Here is a 16,219-nt window from a genome sequence, read left to right as displayed (position 1 = left end):
CCTCATGCAGTCAAAATTATGCCATGGACACAATCAATATTAGCATGCCTATAGGAACCCCAATATTTGCAAAGCACAAAAACCCTTCCTTCATTACCTTCTATCACCACCTGTATTTATTTCTCTCTCGCAGTTCCCCATCACATGGATGCCCTTTCCCAATGAAACTACCCATCATTTTCACCCTTCTACCTGACATCCAGTTCTCAGCCTCTGTTAGTCAGATAAAAAAGTTAGCAGAAGTGGGAAGGAGATAATTTTTCTCCAGCTTGGACAATCTTAGCCAACAAAAAAGAACAACCTGGAAATCATAATGTTCACCTTAGATTAGAGTTGAATGAGCTGCCAAAAAAGAGGAACCTTGGCAGTATTGATTAGTAAATGAAGAAATCTGCATCTACAAATTATAGCAGATTGCATTGCAAGTGTGAACTAAACATTACTGTTTCATGCTAAATGAACCTGCAATTAAAACAAAAATTAACTGACAAGGAGGGTAGGCAGTCACAATCTGCTAGCTCAACACTTTCAAGAAATGTAACATTACAAACTGTGTTATTCCATAACATGGAAAATAGTTGCAGGCTTTATCTCATTGTTTGAAAACACTTAACATGCAATCCTAGCCACACTTACTCAGGGATAAGTCCCAAAGTCAGCAAGGCTTACTTCCAAGTAAACATGCCTAGAAAAACAAAGATAAAAACACTGCAAAAGGCTGCCAGAAGATGATCAGAGTACCAACTTTGTGTCTTGCTTAGTGATTTTCCTCTCATCCACCAGCATACTTAATGAAGTAGCTTGCGCACTGACACAGCAGTATTTCCAAAATTCAGTCACCCTGGGGTCCAACAGAGAGACAGACAGGCAGATGGTGAAAGCATCTGTAAACAAGAGGTCCTGTCCTTCAAACAGCACCAATCAAAAGATCACTGGAGAAAATTAAGTCTTCATATCCCTCATTGCTTTGAAGCAGACATATGGCCTTATTTCACCTTACAGTGTACACATCCACAAAATATTGCATTATGCATTACCTGGAGACCAAAGTCCCATGGCTAGAGCACAGTGTCTGTGCCAGGTCATGCTAAGCAGCCTACCCTGTTTTTCCGATAAAACTGTCTGGAAGGGGCATGTGCTGTTTTTATTGGGGTTCTCACTTATCTCCTTTGATTAACAAAATGAGACCAAGGATAAGAGCAAGAAAACCAATTAGATGCTTATTAATGCCTATGTTATTAGCTTCAGATAATTAGCCCAGAGCAGTCAAAAATCAGAACTCTCTTTTCACACATGGCCAATCTGTGAAACATGATTCAGAGAGGGACAGCCTTCATTTAGTCATCATTAGCTCCATTCACCCGGTGCAGGCGCACACTTCACAAATAAGGAACTTCTCAAACAGATAAACGAGGTCAAGGAAATGAAGCCCACGCATAGGTAGCAAGCACAACCTGTCTTCATCTTTCAACCTTCTTTTAAGGCTTTCAGCTACCAATTCAACAGCTGCATTGCTAAGTGTGACATCTGCTGGATGAACTAGCAACAGACACTATTTAATACCAGAATTTATTTGCTGATCCCTCACGTCTAGTACATCATCACAGCCACATGACTTTACTTGGGAGTTCTGCACCTTCCTTTGTGTTGTCTGCTGCTCAAAATGTGTGTGACACCACAGATTACTAGATTACTCTAGTAATCTAGAGTAAAGCGACAATAGTAAAGTAATAACCAGCTCTTCCCTTCATATCTGACCTTGGTTTAGCAGTTTTGATATTCAGAGGCTGCTGCTGCTGAGAGCTAGTTCAGGTCACCAATAGTAGACTCTGGTTTCCTTTAGCCATTCATAAACTCTCAGTCTGGGAGAACTCCCATATCCTGGATTTCTAGTTGACTGCAAAAGAAGGTTGCAGTATAGTACACACACTTTTGGCTTTTATGAATTGATAGAGGACTGCAGTGCCTTATTTCCCACTTTGACATTTCAGCAATTATTTAGATCAACAACGTTAGCTCAAGATTTCAAGTATTGGTCTGGGAACTGCCCTGGAACGCTGCTCAGAAGCTAGACCTGGGACATAATAGCTCACATCTCCATAGGGATAGGTGAGTGGGGGCACATTAACAATCAGGTTTCAGCCTTGTCACTGGCTTTCTATTGCCTTCCTAGCAATGTTCAATGTGCCAACTGAACCGCAGAAAGTTAAACTAGGTATAACTTTACAGAACAGCTTCACTCCATCACATCCCTTCACAATCAGTGTTAGAAACTGGGATTAAAAAGCTAGGAGCCAAAAGGCTTCTGGGACCTGGGTTGTGGGCACCCAAACAATGTCTAGTCGCCAATGGGGGGGGGGGTGGCAGCACTTTTTATTTATTATTTTGATAAACATGAACGAATACGCATTTCACTTAAGTGACACATTGTTAATATCACATTTTTAGCAGAAATTGTTAATACATGTTTAATTTGGTGTTTACAATAAAAATATTGGTACCATGCTTGTTTTCAAAACACTCTACTCTTTATTATGAAACTCCTTAACATATTGTCTATCCTTCACATATACTTCACAGAACATTCATTTCAGTAATCCTTGAGTGACAGCCAGGTACAAAAAATGGCACCCAGGCTTTTTGAGGTGCTCACAAATAGTGAATCTTTAGGTGGAAAATGTGCCTGGCGCCCTGCTAATTTCGAACCCTGTTAACATTTGTAGTATCCTGTCACAGCCTTTAGCCTCATTCACTTCTACCTCCAGTTGCACAAAAAGTTTTACTATAGTTTCTCCTTTCCATGGAGGCGCAAGTTACTGCAACAGCCAAGGCGACATTTTTCCACCTTCGCCGCATCAAGCAGTTGGTCCCTTACCTTTCCCGCCCCGACCTGGCCACAGTGATCCATGCGACAGTCATCTCCAGGCTTGACTACTGTAATTCGCTCTACGCGGGGCTGCCCTTGAAGCTGTCCCAGAAACTCCAGCGGGTACAGAATGCTGCAGCGAGGCTCCTCACGGGGTCTCTGCCATGGGAGCATATTCACCCAGTGCTTTTCAAGCTGCACTGGCTCCCGGTGGAGTACAGGGTCAGATTTAAGGTGCTGCTTTTGACCTTTAAAGCCCTTCACGGCCTAGGACCCTCGTACCTACAGGACCGCCTCTCCTGGTATGCCCCATGGAGAGGCTCAAGATCCATAAATAACAACACCCTAGTGGTCCCAGGCCCTAAGGAAGTTAGATTGGCTTCAACCAGAGCCAGGGCCTTTTCAACTCTGGCTCCGACCTGGTGGAACGCTCTGCCTCATGAGACCAGGCCCTGCAGGATCTGATTTCTTTCCACAGGGCCTGTAAGACAGAGTTGTTCCGCCTGGCCTTTGGCTTGGAGCCAATTTGATTCCCTCCCCCTCTTTCTTTTTTCTTTTCCTTTCTCCTCCTGCGATGAGGCTACATTTTAATATTTTAACGTTTCAATATTTTAATGTTGTATTTTATTTTTGTTTTTAAGTTGTAATCATTCATCTTGTTTTTATTATTGCTTGTAAGCTGCTCTGAGCCCGGCCTTGGCTGGGGAGGGCGGGGTATAAATAAAAAATTATTATTATTATTATTATTATTAACACTGTTGCCGGTAACGTCTGAAACACAGAAGCAGCATACTCCCCGAGTCCTGCCCACCTGATCACTACTCTCCCTCTTTGCCAGGTAAAGGTCCCATGCAACTGCCCCTTCACATACATTCCTAGATTTAAATACTCCTGGCATTGGACTCACACTAGTAACAGTAAGAGTAACTGAGGCACCAGCCCCTGCATCATACTGAAAAAGGGAAAATATTCATCAGAGTCTGAAGTGAAAAGAATGTGAAATAGTGTTTTACACAGCGAAAAGCTACTGAAGCTTTGTGCTACTGGAATTCTTAAGGACTGAATACCAAAAACAAGCCTGAGCACTAGGCTGCATACTATAAATTCATTTACCATAGCAAGAAGCATCTGGTCAGAGAGATAAAATGTCAGTCACAGCTGCCAGCACCTCAGAGGGGATGGCAGGAACATAAGCATCTATGACAGTTAAGTCACCCCAAATATTCAATCAGCTGGATCGTAAGCAACAAAGAAAGAGAAGTCCAAATAGGTGACAATGACCATTCCCTAAGAAAGAACCAGCTTGCCTTCTAAACTATAACTGCACTAGAGAAAAAGGAGCCAACCCAAAGCTCTCTAGATGTTTTGCACTGCAACTCCCATCAGCACCAGCCAGCACACCAGGTTGGCAAAGACTGCCTTGGAAGCTTTTAAGTCTTCCAAGCATTTCTAGGAGCAATGTCCCTCTCATAAATCTACTTTCCTCTTCCCCAATCCAATTCCATGGCCCCCCAGATACTCTCCACAGCTTTTCTTTTTGTTTGCATGCACAGACACAGGCACCCTTTCACTCAGCCCCCTTGTTCCTGCACTTAATCCGTTCCGGAGGTCCGTACTTAACCTGAAACTGTTCTTAACCTGAAGCACCACTTTAGCTAGTGGGGCCTCCTGCTGCTGCCACGCCGCTGGAGCACGATTTCTGTTCTCATCCTGAAGCAAATTTCTTAACCTGAAGCACTATTTCTGGGTTAGCAGAGGCTGTAACCTGAAGCCTATGTAACTTGAAGCGTATGTAACCCGAGGTACCACTGTATCTTATATGGCTTTTTCTTTGTATTTATTTTTTAAAAAATGTATATGAACGTTTTAAGTTGATCTATATCTGTAATGCCTAATAAAAGTTTGGAAAAAGAAAGAAAGCACTGACCGCCTCTTTTGATTAGACAATGGGGCAGCATAACAAACGGATACTTCTCTGAGACTATACATCATCAGTACTTTAATTAAATGCAATCCCATTCTTTCTAGTTTAGACCTCTAGGTAAGAGGGTCTACAGATCACTTTCCAGGCCTGTTAAAAACACAGCAAATGCTGAAGGGCCTCCTACATGTGGTAATCACTGTTCCTTGCGTTCAAAGAACATCACTACTTCAGCCTAAGGTGAAAGCCCCTTGGTTGTTGCAAAATGGTTTGAACTGATGCAATACCTGCATGCCATTTGGTGGGTGAGGGCTTGTATAGGTATGAAGAGGACAGCTGCCAATTTCAAAGGCATTCAAGGTAAGATTAGTCATTCATGAACAACGGGCACCTGACAAGATGAGTGTTAGGTAAACTTAGGAAAAGAAAATGTAATCTTACAAGCAGCCAGAAAAACGCAGGGAAGTGGGGTAATAGAGGCAGGGATTTTAAAATATGAGTTATTCTGTCATCGCCAATATTCATCAAGCAGCAAAGAGAAAAGTTATTCTCAAATCAATTCAGGAGCAGATTTCCTGAAGCAATAAAGGAAAGGGATATAATTCCCTCAAAATATTCCTGTTTGTTTTCTTTTGTGGTGATCAGGCATGATCCAATACCAGGAAGAAATGTTTCAGATACTATCTCAACCACCTACAAGTCATTGGCAGACATACAATTCAAGAACAGGGTGACGTAAGAATTGGCATTATTTCTTACTATGGGAGAAATAATTGTCACATGCAGATGTAATGATAAGTAGTTGAACCATCTCAGATTCAGAATTATTTCTGAAAAGTAAGGAGCTGCTCATCCCATCTTTAAGAAAATCGAGTTTTCTCTATTCTTAACAACTGGGAATATATGAAAAGCCTAGTGGACTGCATTTGCTGCCATTGTTAACAAGTGCTACAGTTAGCTACTCCAAGCAATGCCTCAACGACGTAAGAATGAGACTTAGGGAGAATAGTTACCTTCAGCTAGAAATTATAGTTCTCTCCTCTGAATGTGTACAGGCTTACTCTATGCTTTAGATAGGAGCCCCGCTGCAGCCAGCAACTGATCCCTGAATCCAATATTGCTACCAGCCAGATTCAAGACAGCATCAGAAATGAGTACCTCCAGATCTTCAGTAGTTCACACTTCAATGGTACAGCTTCAGAAAGACTGAGGAGGAATTAGAACGGTCTAGCAATCTTACCTCCTAAGCGAATCCTCCTCTGAACTTTCCTCAGGCATTTCCTGGTTTAAGGCGTCCTGTGATACATTCCCAGGTCTATTTGAAGCAGATTGGCTGTAAACTCTTTCCCAGTGCCCCGTCTCCTGGTTAAAGACCACTCCCACGGTCCTTTCCTCTGGCGGATTAGAAGATCTTCCCAGTGGCAGTCTGCTAGAGGGAGAAGTTCTACTTTCCATTCTCTCGGAAGGTGGTAGCTGGCTACTGCTGGATGGCACACCTTCAAATGTGCTTTGGACCTGCCCTGGTGCATATCTAGGTGTACTTCTTTCCCAGCGAAGTGTGTCATTGTTAAAAGTCAGCAGGTTGTGACAGGCTCGACAGCGGTTCAGGTGCCCCCGTGACAAATTGGAATTGTTTTCACTGCTATGTGGGGTCTGTTGATGAGAAGGACCAGGTCTATCAGGCTCGATGTTGTTATTAAGCATCTCCTGGGCTTGATGTGACTGACTGGGTTCACCACCTATCCCCTGATCTAGCTCCTGAAGCCTATCATATTCCAAGAAGAACCGCCTCAAGTCACACTGAAACTCATTGCGAATGCTGGTTGGATTGCTTGGACCAGCATTGCTAGTGCTTTCAGCTTCAGCACTAGGAGCTGGAAAACCCCTCCCTTCTGTAGCTGAAGTATATACAGAGGACTGGGAGCTTCCTTCCTGCTGTCTCAGTACCGACAACAAGCTCACTGAAGAGGCACTGGTTCTAGGAGGAGGCATACCTTCCAACTCAGAGCGAGGGCCCATATTCAACACTGTTCGAGTCCACTCAGAACCCTCCAACCCAGAGGCCATCTCTCTTGTAGACTGGTGAAATCTGGACGAGTGGCCAGACAAAGGCCCACTAAGGGATCTACGAGTGGGGCCGAGGCTAAGGTTGCGCAGGGTGTTGCCCGCAGTACTGCTTTGTACAGTGCTGAAAGCAGATGGTCGGTTAAGGAGTCCCTGCTCCTGCTGTGCTGTAGTTGCCTGCTCCTGGGGCTGGTAAGGCTCCATTTGCACAGAAGAAAAGGAAGTGCCAGTGGACCCAGAGGATGTGGAAGGGGTGTTGTCCTGGGACGGAAAAAGAGAAGGAAGTCTTGCACTAGAACATCGCCTGCAAAGGCACAGCACCCCCAGATGTTGGCAACATTTTACTGAGGGGAAATTGACAGGCTCACTGAGGCCATTATAGGCAGATGCTCTAGAGGCTTCACTAGCTGGAGGTGGTGGTGGTGGAGGTGGAGGTGGTGGTGGTGGAGGAGGAGGGAGAGGAGGAGGAGGGGAGGGAGTAGCCGAGTCTTGCATGGCGTTTTGCTCTCCCACCTGGATACCAGAAGAACGTGAGGACAGCATATGCAGGAAGTTATGAAGGAGTGGTGTGCGTCTCACAGGCTGAGATTGGAGGATGGAACGCTGACGATAGTGTGGCATTTCGGTACTATCCACAGGTATTTCCACCTCTTCATCGTTCTGCAGAAGAAAGTGCAAGTGATCAATTACCTTGCATCAAAATAAGATGATGCAAAAACAGGATGCACTTTGCCACAAGCAAAGCAGAGACTCTGCCCTTGGGCAGGACAAAGTTACTGAGAGACTCTCTATTACTGTTATTTTTAACTTCTCAGATCCAGGAAAGAAACACAAAGGTAACTCATGTTGTTACAGTTAACTCCAACAATGGCAATTCTGCCAAAGGTGGACCACAACTTCATTTTATACAAAGAGCAGCTAGCCTTTTTTGGCCTGAGGGTCACATTCACCCTCAGTCAACCCTCCTGGAACCATATACCTGTAGCGTATATGCACATGTGTATACATGTGTATAAGCACACACACACACACACACACACACACAAACACACACAAACAAACACACACACACACAGATCTCTCCCTCCTCAATTGCTCTGTGCAGATCAACTGAGGATACCCTGTCTCTGCTCCAATGATCAAGCTGATGACGAGGGAGAAAATGATTTATATCCCTATTCAGGGAATGGATCTGCCCACCTCAGAGCTATGCCTATTTTTTATTTTTTTTAAGCTGCCACCAAAATTGGTGGGGGTGCTGTTGGCAGCTACAAGAGCCAGGCTTCCAGTTCATGAGCCTGGGAGACACCACACTCTAATACCGTCTATATGATTATTATTTTTTAATCCTGCTTTTATTGCAAACTGAACTAAACAGAAGCCAAGAGGCTGCCTGAGATCTGCCTGGGGGGGGGGGGAGTAGCTGAAAGAGTTAAATTGATCGCCTCAAGGAGTATGATGTCACAAGTTATATGTATAGGTCATGACCTTGGGCAATATGACCCAGTCAGCCATCAGTACAATAAGGTACCCCCTCCAGATTCTCTCTGAACAAGCAATAGGTACCATTTTAAGACCTGAGGGAGAAAGCAGAAGATTGTCAAGGGAGAGGGCACCATATCAGTCTTACACAGTTCACAGGAGTGAAGCGCTAATGCAGCTCATAAACCTCATCACAGACGAAGGAGGCTTTGGGCTGACCAGTATGGATAGCTACAACAGCAAAGCAATCAGCAGCACAGCAAGGCCAAGTATTCTTGAAAATTTCAGAACTTTGGGTATGAATAAACATTTATTCTGTAGTACTATATCCCAGCCTTTTTTCTTTTCTTAGGAAGCCGAGACCAAATTACCACGTGGTTATCCAGGTGCTACCAGATTCACACTTATTTAGATTTAAGCATTCTACATCAAATACACCTAGACCATTCATATTCAGTCAGTTTAAAAACAGCAAATATCCACTGTCTATTTAAAAAGACACAGAACTCTACACCAGGAAACACCAGTTATACGTCTAATAACTGAATAAAAAAGTTACCTGTTGATTGGAAGGGTTAACAATTGCTGTGAGTAAATAATGCCCAAGAGGATCGAACCGAACTAGTCTGAAACAAAGAAGAAAGGTTTAATTTTAACAGAACAAGCTGTTCCCATCAAACAGTACTATCGAGAAGGACTTCTTGCATTTCTGTAGTGTGCCACAATGTAAAGAAACGCCAAGTTTCAGATTCACAAATAACAGGGAGTGGGAGATGTTCATCCATCCCTGAAGTGTACCCAATTCCCACAATGGCCAAACACTGCCATGCATGTGAATGAGGAAACACTGTACACAATTTAGCAAAATGAACATTCAAATAACAGGAACTGCTAAGGAAGAAGACTAAATTGGTAGATTGAGGAAGCTGAATGGCCACAGAAGCATGTGAGCCTGCCACGTTTCAGACTCCACGGTATATTGTTTTTAGAAAGAAAAGAAAGCAACTGACTGGTTTTATATCTCCATATCTGAGCAAGAAATCTGAAGAGACGGCTAAGAAAACAGGAATCTGAGCACCGTATCCAAAGGCCCAAACAGCAAGATCTCAGCACACTACTTTGTTCAATTTTTGTTCATGAATTCCAATTCAAGAGTAAACTCTTCCAAGTCCAAAAAAGAAGGACCTCCAAAATGAAGTGTTATACATATTACAAAATTTGAAGAAAAGAAAATTTTACTTCCCAAGATATAAACTTGCTTTATGGTGCTTTAGCTTAATTATTTAAGTCTTACACATGGTAGATACAGTACTTTAGCCCAATATATTGTCATTATAATCTCATGTTTCCTGTATATAGTGTTGAGTATATTAGCAAACTATTAACCTTCCATAAGCTTTCCAGGAACGCCCTGAGGTCTATGGATAAAGGTTGGTATACAAATTTAAGTAAACAAACAAACAAATTACTTACTTACTTCATGGCTACCTTTTATTCCTAACTGCCATTTCTCACTACCAAAACTTCAAAACAGATAGGACAATTAGCTTCTCTTCCTCTAATGAGTCATTAATCTATTTTTCTTCCTGCTCAACAAAGGCTAAGCACCACTATGCTTTATAGTTAACAAGAAACTAGTGGGGAAATCTAACATTGACCTTACTTAGAATGCCTAGAACTTGTCCTTTGTTAAGACAACCCACAGTAGCAGCCTCCAAAAGAGCAACCACATGTTCACCTGTCTGCATCATTTTGCACTCCCTCATAAGCCCCCTCTCTCTAATAGCACAGAGCTGCTTCTATCCATCTTCAGTTATTTTCTGTTAACTTTATAGGCTGCATGACCAAGTCACGTGATGCAATCTGACACTGTCTGCCTGAGATATAAAAGTTGTGCTAAGCTAGCTCTGACTACCAAGAGATCCTGAAATAGTAGTAACAACTGGAAAATGCCTTCCCATGTCTGGATTTTAAACAGGTATTCATGCTCTGGTATACATTCTAACAATAATTCTAGCAATCTCTGTCCTACATGATTCTAAGTAAAACATTCAATGAATCCCATATTACTGCCCAATTGCCTGGTAACAGTACTAATGAAATGCTACAGTTGTATGAAAAATGTACCTACACAATGAAAAACTGTAACAGGTGAGACTGTAAAAAATGACACATTTCTCTGCTCAAGTAAAACTCTGGATAACTAGTCTCTTGCTGCTCCATAATAAATGCATTGGTAATAGCAACTACCAGGGATATTCTATGGCAGGTTTTATAAATAGTGCCAAGTTTGTCCCACTATTTGTCTGGGAAAATATTTGCTTTTGTCCATCATGTGTATACTCCTTCCTATAACAAGAGCACATGGCAGCTAAAAACACAAAACCATCAATTAAAACCGTATCAAATCACAACAGCAGAATACTCTAATACTTGTCCTGTAACATCAGAGTTAGCTTATACAATTTTCCTTACAGATTATTGTAATACATTATATGTGGTGCTGCCTTTGAAGGCTTGCTGGAAACTGCCATCAGTACAGAATATGGCTGAAAGAGTACTAACTATGATTGTATTACACAAGGACTTAATCATCTTCACTGACTCCCAGTCCAAATCCAGTTCCAATTCAATTCCAGGTTCTGACTTTTAAAGCCCTTCATAAGCTTGGGACCACAGTATCCAAAGGATCCTCTTTTCCCACATGTGCCCAACAATGACCTCTTATCATTGTGTGCCCCCACAAGCTAAAGAAAGGTAGGAAGCCAGGATAGTGGCCCCTTGCTTGTGGAATGCTTTTCAAAATTGGTGAAGATGTTTTTATTCTCAAAGGCCTTTAAAATCTTATCTTTTATCCTTATTTTTTAAGGTGGTATTTCTATGGCCATAATTATCTGTTTTGAGCTTATTATTTTAATGCTACTTCTTAGAATTAGAAACACAGTAAGCAGATAAATAAATATGATTGCAGTCTATAGGGCCAGGCCTACTTGACTTGAGCAGTTAAACCACACTGTGTGCCTTCAAGTCCGTACTTTCATCTTCTGGTTTACTAGTGAACCCTGGGGTGCAATTAAGAGTTTTCCAAGCTGTCTCCAGTGTCACAGGGTTTTGTTTTTTTCCATTTCTGGCTAAAACTATGTCCCAAGCAATTATCTTGAGGATTTCTCCTACAGATTGCTCCCTCTTATCTCCGTCTTCAACTAGATACACTCATGCAGAAGGATTACTCACCGGACTCTCTCCATTTCACTGGCTGTTTTCACAACTGCAAAAGGCTCCCGGCGACTCCAGTCCCAGAAGTGGATCTCATTGGCTGTTGCAATTAGCAGGAGCTGGGCCGTTGGATGGAAAGCCAAAGATGCTATGGCATTGTTGCTATCTGTAAACCAGCTCTCACTTCCACCCTGGGAGCAAACCAATCTATGGTCAATGGTATTGAAACACAGTAATTCCAAACAGGATCCCATATACACTATATGGTGACCTAGATTTATATCACAAGCATCATCGCATGTGCTTCCGTTTTATATCACACACACCCCAACTGCATAGCCAAATTTTAAAGAGCGTTGTCTCACTAATTACAGGAAAATCATTATATACTGTTTGTATAGGCTGTCTGAGACTCACTGAATGTTCCAGAGTAATTAAAAGAATTTGATTATGTAGAAACATTTCAGCCCTTCAACATTAGTATGGATAAAGGTCATGACACACTACAGTACTACTTAGAGAAAGCATTTTTTAATTCTTGAAACCTACAGTAATCTTTCACTGAAATGTTTGCAGAAATAATTATAGGTCATCCAAAGGCTTTATCATTAACTAGCACAAGATTTCTGCTACAGCCTGCCAATAAGGCTCTCAACTGGCAGAGCTGGCATTTCATGATCAGAAAATAAAACAAATCCATAACAGTAAGGTAAACAGGTGATATTTGGAGGGATGGAACCATGTATTTGGGTTTATCCCTATTACCAGAATAATATGAGAAAATGCTACAGTGAAGAAGGTCCCACACCAGTGTGGCAATGCATGGATTAGCCTGGCATAGAGTGAGGTAAAGAGCATTAAAAGGAACTTACGTGCAAATCCCAGATTCTAACCTCTCCATCAAGGCACCCTGAAGCAATAAGCCCTGGAATGGTAGGATGAAAGGTTACACACCATGGTGTGCGTCGATGCCCAACTAGAGAGTGAACACATTTGCCCGTTTTCACCTCAGTGATGTAAATATTGTGATTCACATGAGTAGAAGCCATAAGGGTCCTGGGGAAATTAAAAAGCAACATAAAAGAAGGGGAGGGAGGATGGGAAGAGAAGGTTGTTTAGCAAGCAATTTTGGATGCAGAAACAGAGGCGAGAAAAATATGAACCTGTACAGATATGCCTCATTGCCTGTCAAGCCCAACACCCAAACCACCAAGACATCACAGCTCCAAGACCAACTTTCTAAAAATAAGTCAATGATACTTCAATCTAACCAGCCTCACAGCACACATACTTGAGTTTTAGAAAGCTTACGTAAGATTGTTAAAAGTTAATAATTATATTTCCAAGATTAACAAGTAAGAGAATAGTTACCTGTTAATAATTAAAGTACATTTTTGTCATTCTAATATAGTAAATACTCCAAAAAGACTTAACCATTACTCAAGAATAGTAGAGTAGTAAACTCAACTATATTTTTTAACTGGTCAAATGCTCAAAAAATGATAGGTTCTCCAAATTGTGCTTTCCACCTTAATATCTATACCATACCATCCCTACAGGGTGAGTCACTCCCAATTTTCAAACATCACTTCTTTCTGATATGCACTGCAACAATCTTGCTTGTGGTACATTTGGACAGTGGCCAGGCCCTAAGCTCTCTTGTATATGAAAGCCAATTCCTGGTTCTCATCTGTCACACTCTAGAAAAAGGGTAATCAATGTAATGCTCTCCAAATGCTCATGGACTCCAAACTATCAGTAGTCTCAACCAGAATAGCTGATAGTCTGGGATAATAGGAACAACCTCAAGGACACCATGTTGGTTACCCCTGCTCTAGGGTGACCAATTAAAACAAAATATGAGGTGGCTATGCAAACAGGGATGGAATAAGTTTTCATTGGCTCTGCCTTGCATACTGTTCTATGAAACAAAAAGGAAGTGGACTACAATGACATTTGAGAAGGTGGAGGAGCAAAAGCTGTATTCACTAAAGGAAAATTGATACTACCACATTAGGGACAAAACCTCCACAGGGCTCTCAAGGACTTAGCACCTTCCCTGTAGGGTCCCTGAACCAACCAACACAACAAGCATTTCACCAGTTTATATGAACATCTCCTGCTACCAAGTTCCTTGCAAGTCTACATTCTGTCATTATCATAGTTTGAAAAGAGTATTCCATGTACACAAGTAGTTTCAAATAATCAAAAGAGTGAGCAGCACTTGGTATAGCGAAGCTGGAAGACTCTTTGGAAGCTCTCACAGGTATGCTGAGGAACATTTCTCTTCACAAATCTTTCTAACAGATAAAAGGGAACAGAAAATAAATAAATAAAAAATAAATAAAAAGAGAACAGAAAATATATACATAGATGTGTACCTGTCTGGACTGAATGCCAGTAGAAAGGTGGAGCGTGGACTGTCTGGCAACTCAACCTTCTGAAAGTCAAAAGAGCACAAAACATTTTCTGAGCTCAAAGTATCAGTGAAGTATACCAGTACCCCTCCCTCGTGTGAAGTTTGATAGAAGAAATGATACTTTTGCACAATTGTTCCAGGAGTATCAAAGGGTTATAAAAATTTTAAAAGGTTCTATCCATTTATTCTGAATCTGGCACATACCAGATAAAAATATTTAATTCAAATTCAGAAACCTAAGAAGTATATATAACTCAAATTACCCACAGGCAGAAGTGTCATACACAGCCTGAAGCTCCATGGTTAAGAACTTGCTTTGTATGCCAAACTATCCTAGATCACTGTATGTGCAGGTAGGACTGGGTAAGACCCACAAAGGGAACCCTTAAGTATTGTCAGTGTAGATAATGCTGAGCTACTTGAACCAATGTTCTGATTTTGTGCAAGGCAGCTTCCTAAGTTCAGTTGACTTGTAAGTGTGTCATAAGGAGCTTTACCTTGCCCTCCCATTTCATCCAACGGGTTTTGTCTTCTACCAACTCCTGCAGAAGACGCTGTGCTCCCAAAGCTTGCGTGCCCCGTTCTCGGCCCCAAAGGATTCGAACAGCATTCTTCTCTGGTACAACCTTCATGGCTTTTACTGTCTCAGTGCAGGGGAATGAGTCACCGAGAGACACCAGATCACAAGTGCCAAAAATCTACACAAGTGCCATCCACTCCTTGCAAGGCTGTCCTCATGGAAATCTAGATAGTGAAGATATATTTCAAGGAACCCAAGTCAGAAGTTTCCAAGAGGTCAATACAAATTGGTATCTCTCTCTGTAATTGTTAACATTCCATCCCCACCAACATAGCATTACTATTATCATCATCAGATTCTCAAGAGAGACCACTGTAATCGCAGCACATTCACGACAGATCTTCCTCAGGTTGCAGAATGATGGGCCCAGGTCCAGCATTTTCATGCCAAATCTAACACTACATGGATACTCTTGTCAAACTTTTTAAAAATAATTCTTCATAAGAATTGATTTGTGGCAATTTCATTTTCAAATGTATTTTGTAGTATTTAGAATAAAAGTATTTCCCAGTCAAGACAGTTTCAGCTTTAAAAAAAATATCTTTGAGAAAGATAGAACATAAACAGATTACATTTACAGTGGTACCTCTGGTTAAGTACTTAATTCGTTTCGGAGGTCCGTTCTTAACCTGAAACTGTTCTTAACCTGAAGCACCACTTTAGCTAATGGGGCCTCCTGCTGCCACCGCGCCGTCGGAACACAATTTCGGTTCTCCTCCTGAAGCAAAGTTTTTAACCCGAGGTACTATTTCTGGGTTAGCGGAGTCTGTAACCTGAAGCGTCTGTAACCTGAACTGTATGTAACTCAAGGTACCACTGTAATGCTGCTAAATCACGTCCTGTCATCATAAAACTCACCATATGAGTTATGTCACAGGCCGAATAAAGTGACCTAACCCAAATCACATAGCAAATACACCACCAAGTTGGATCTGAATATATTTCCAGGTCAAGCACACTATCAACTGGATTTACGAAAGCTGGTCTCATCAAATACTACAAACTAACAAGCATAATATGAAACTGGGGAGTTCTCATTACAAATTTTACTTTATTGAGAACAACTTCCAGACTGCTGACCCAAGACAACAGCTGCTTACCAAGACGGATATTTTTAATCAATTGCAAGAAAAGAAACTTTCCTTACTAAGGAAAGTTAACAGAGAGAGTTCTCAAGGGAATTTTCTTGAGGAATTGCTTTGCTCACCAGTGTAATAAATCAAGTTTACATAAAGTTAATGTGCATACATTTGATTAACTTTCATAATCCATTCTGAGTGCAATCTGAGAGTGGTTTTTCTTTCTTCCTTTATGACTGGCCCCGGGGGTGATGGTGCTCGGAATGGGCGGAACACCTAGGTTTAATTTGTTTCAAACACTGATGTTTTTAATTTTTAAAAGAATTATGCAACTGTATGGTCACATGGGTAAAGCCAGTCATCTTTAAGATTTAATCTAAGTAAACCTTTTCACAAAGAAAATACAAATACCATTATGCAGAAGATTAATGTGTTCATTCTACCCTCAACCATTTACAACTGCACTTCCTCATGTCCTGTTTCTATTCCTTGTGCAAATTGGGAACAGAGAAAACTCCCCCTTCACACTTGTTCCATAATAGGAAGAAGTTGGAGTCACTCACACTTTTTCTTTCCACTTCAAAAGCAAATA

At 41.6% G+C, this 16,219-nt stretch overlaps 1 protein-coding gene across 5 annotated transcripts in view; it reads right to left on the bottom strand.

Annotated features, from left to right (window-relative positions):
• Positions 1-16,219, bottom strand: part of AMBRA1 (autophagy and beclin 1 regulator 1) — a 140,566-nt gene that overhangs the window by 113,936 nt on the left and 10,411 nt on the right. For 4 of the 5 annotated variants that reach the window (XM_028726917.2, XM_028726910.2, XM_028726928.2 and 1 more), the window contains 6 exons: positions 14,466-14,712; positions 13,931-13,989; positions 12,422-12,605; positions 11,568-11,740; positions 8,893-8,959; positions 6,028-7,511 (listed from right to left, as the gene is read on the bottom strand). In XM_028726917.2, coding sequence (XP_028582750.1) covers positions 6,028-7,511; positions 8,893-8,959; positions 11,568-11,740; positions 12,422-12,605; positions 13,931-13,989; positions 14,466-14,600 — 2,102 coding nt within the window. In that variant the 5' untranslated portion in view covers positions 14,601-14,712. The remainder of the gene's footprint in view (positions 1-6,027; positions 7,512-8,892; positions 8,960-11,567; positions 11,741-12,421; positions 12,606-13,930; positions 13,990-14,465; positions 14,713-16,219) is intronic. The other variant, XM_028726940.2, reaches the window with a different exon arrangement.

This window comes from Podarcis muralis, chromosome 1 (assembly GCF_964188315.1).
Source record: "Podarcis muralis chromosome 1, rPodMur119.hap1.1, whole genome shotgun sequence".
Classification (NCBI taxonomy): domain Eukaryota; kingdom Metazoa; phylum Chordata; class Lepidosauria; order Squamata; family Lacertidae; genus Podarcis; species Podarcis muralis.
The sequence above is the reverse complement of the archived record's forward strand: the minus strand, read 5'-3'. Positions and strand labels throughout refer to the sequence as shown.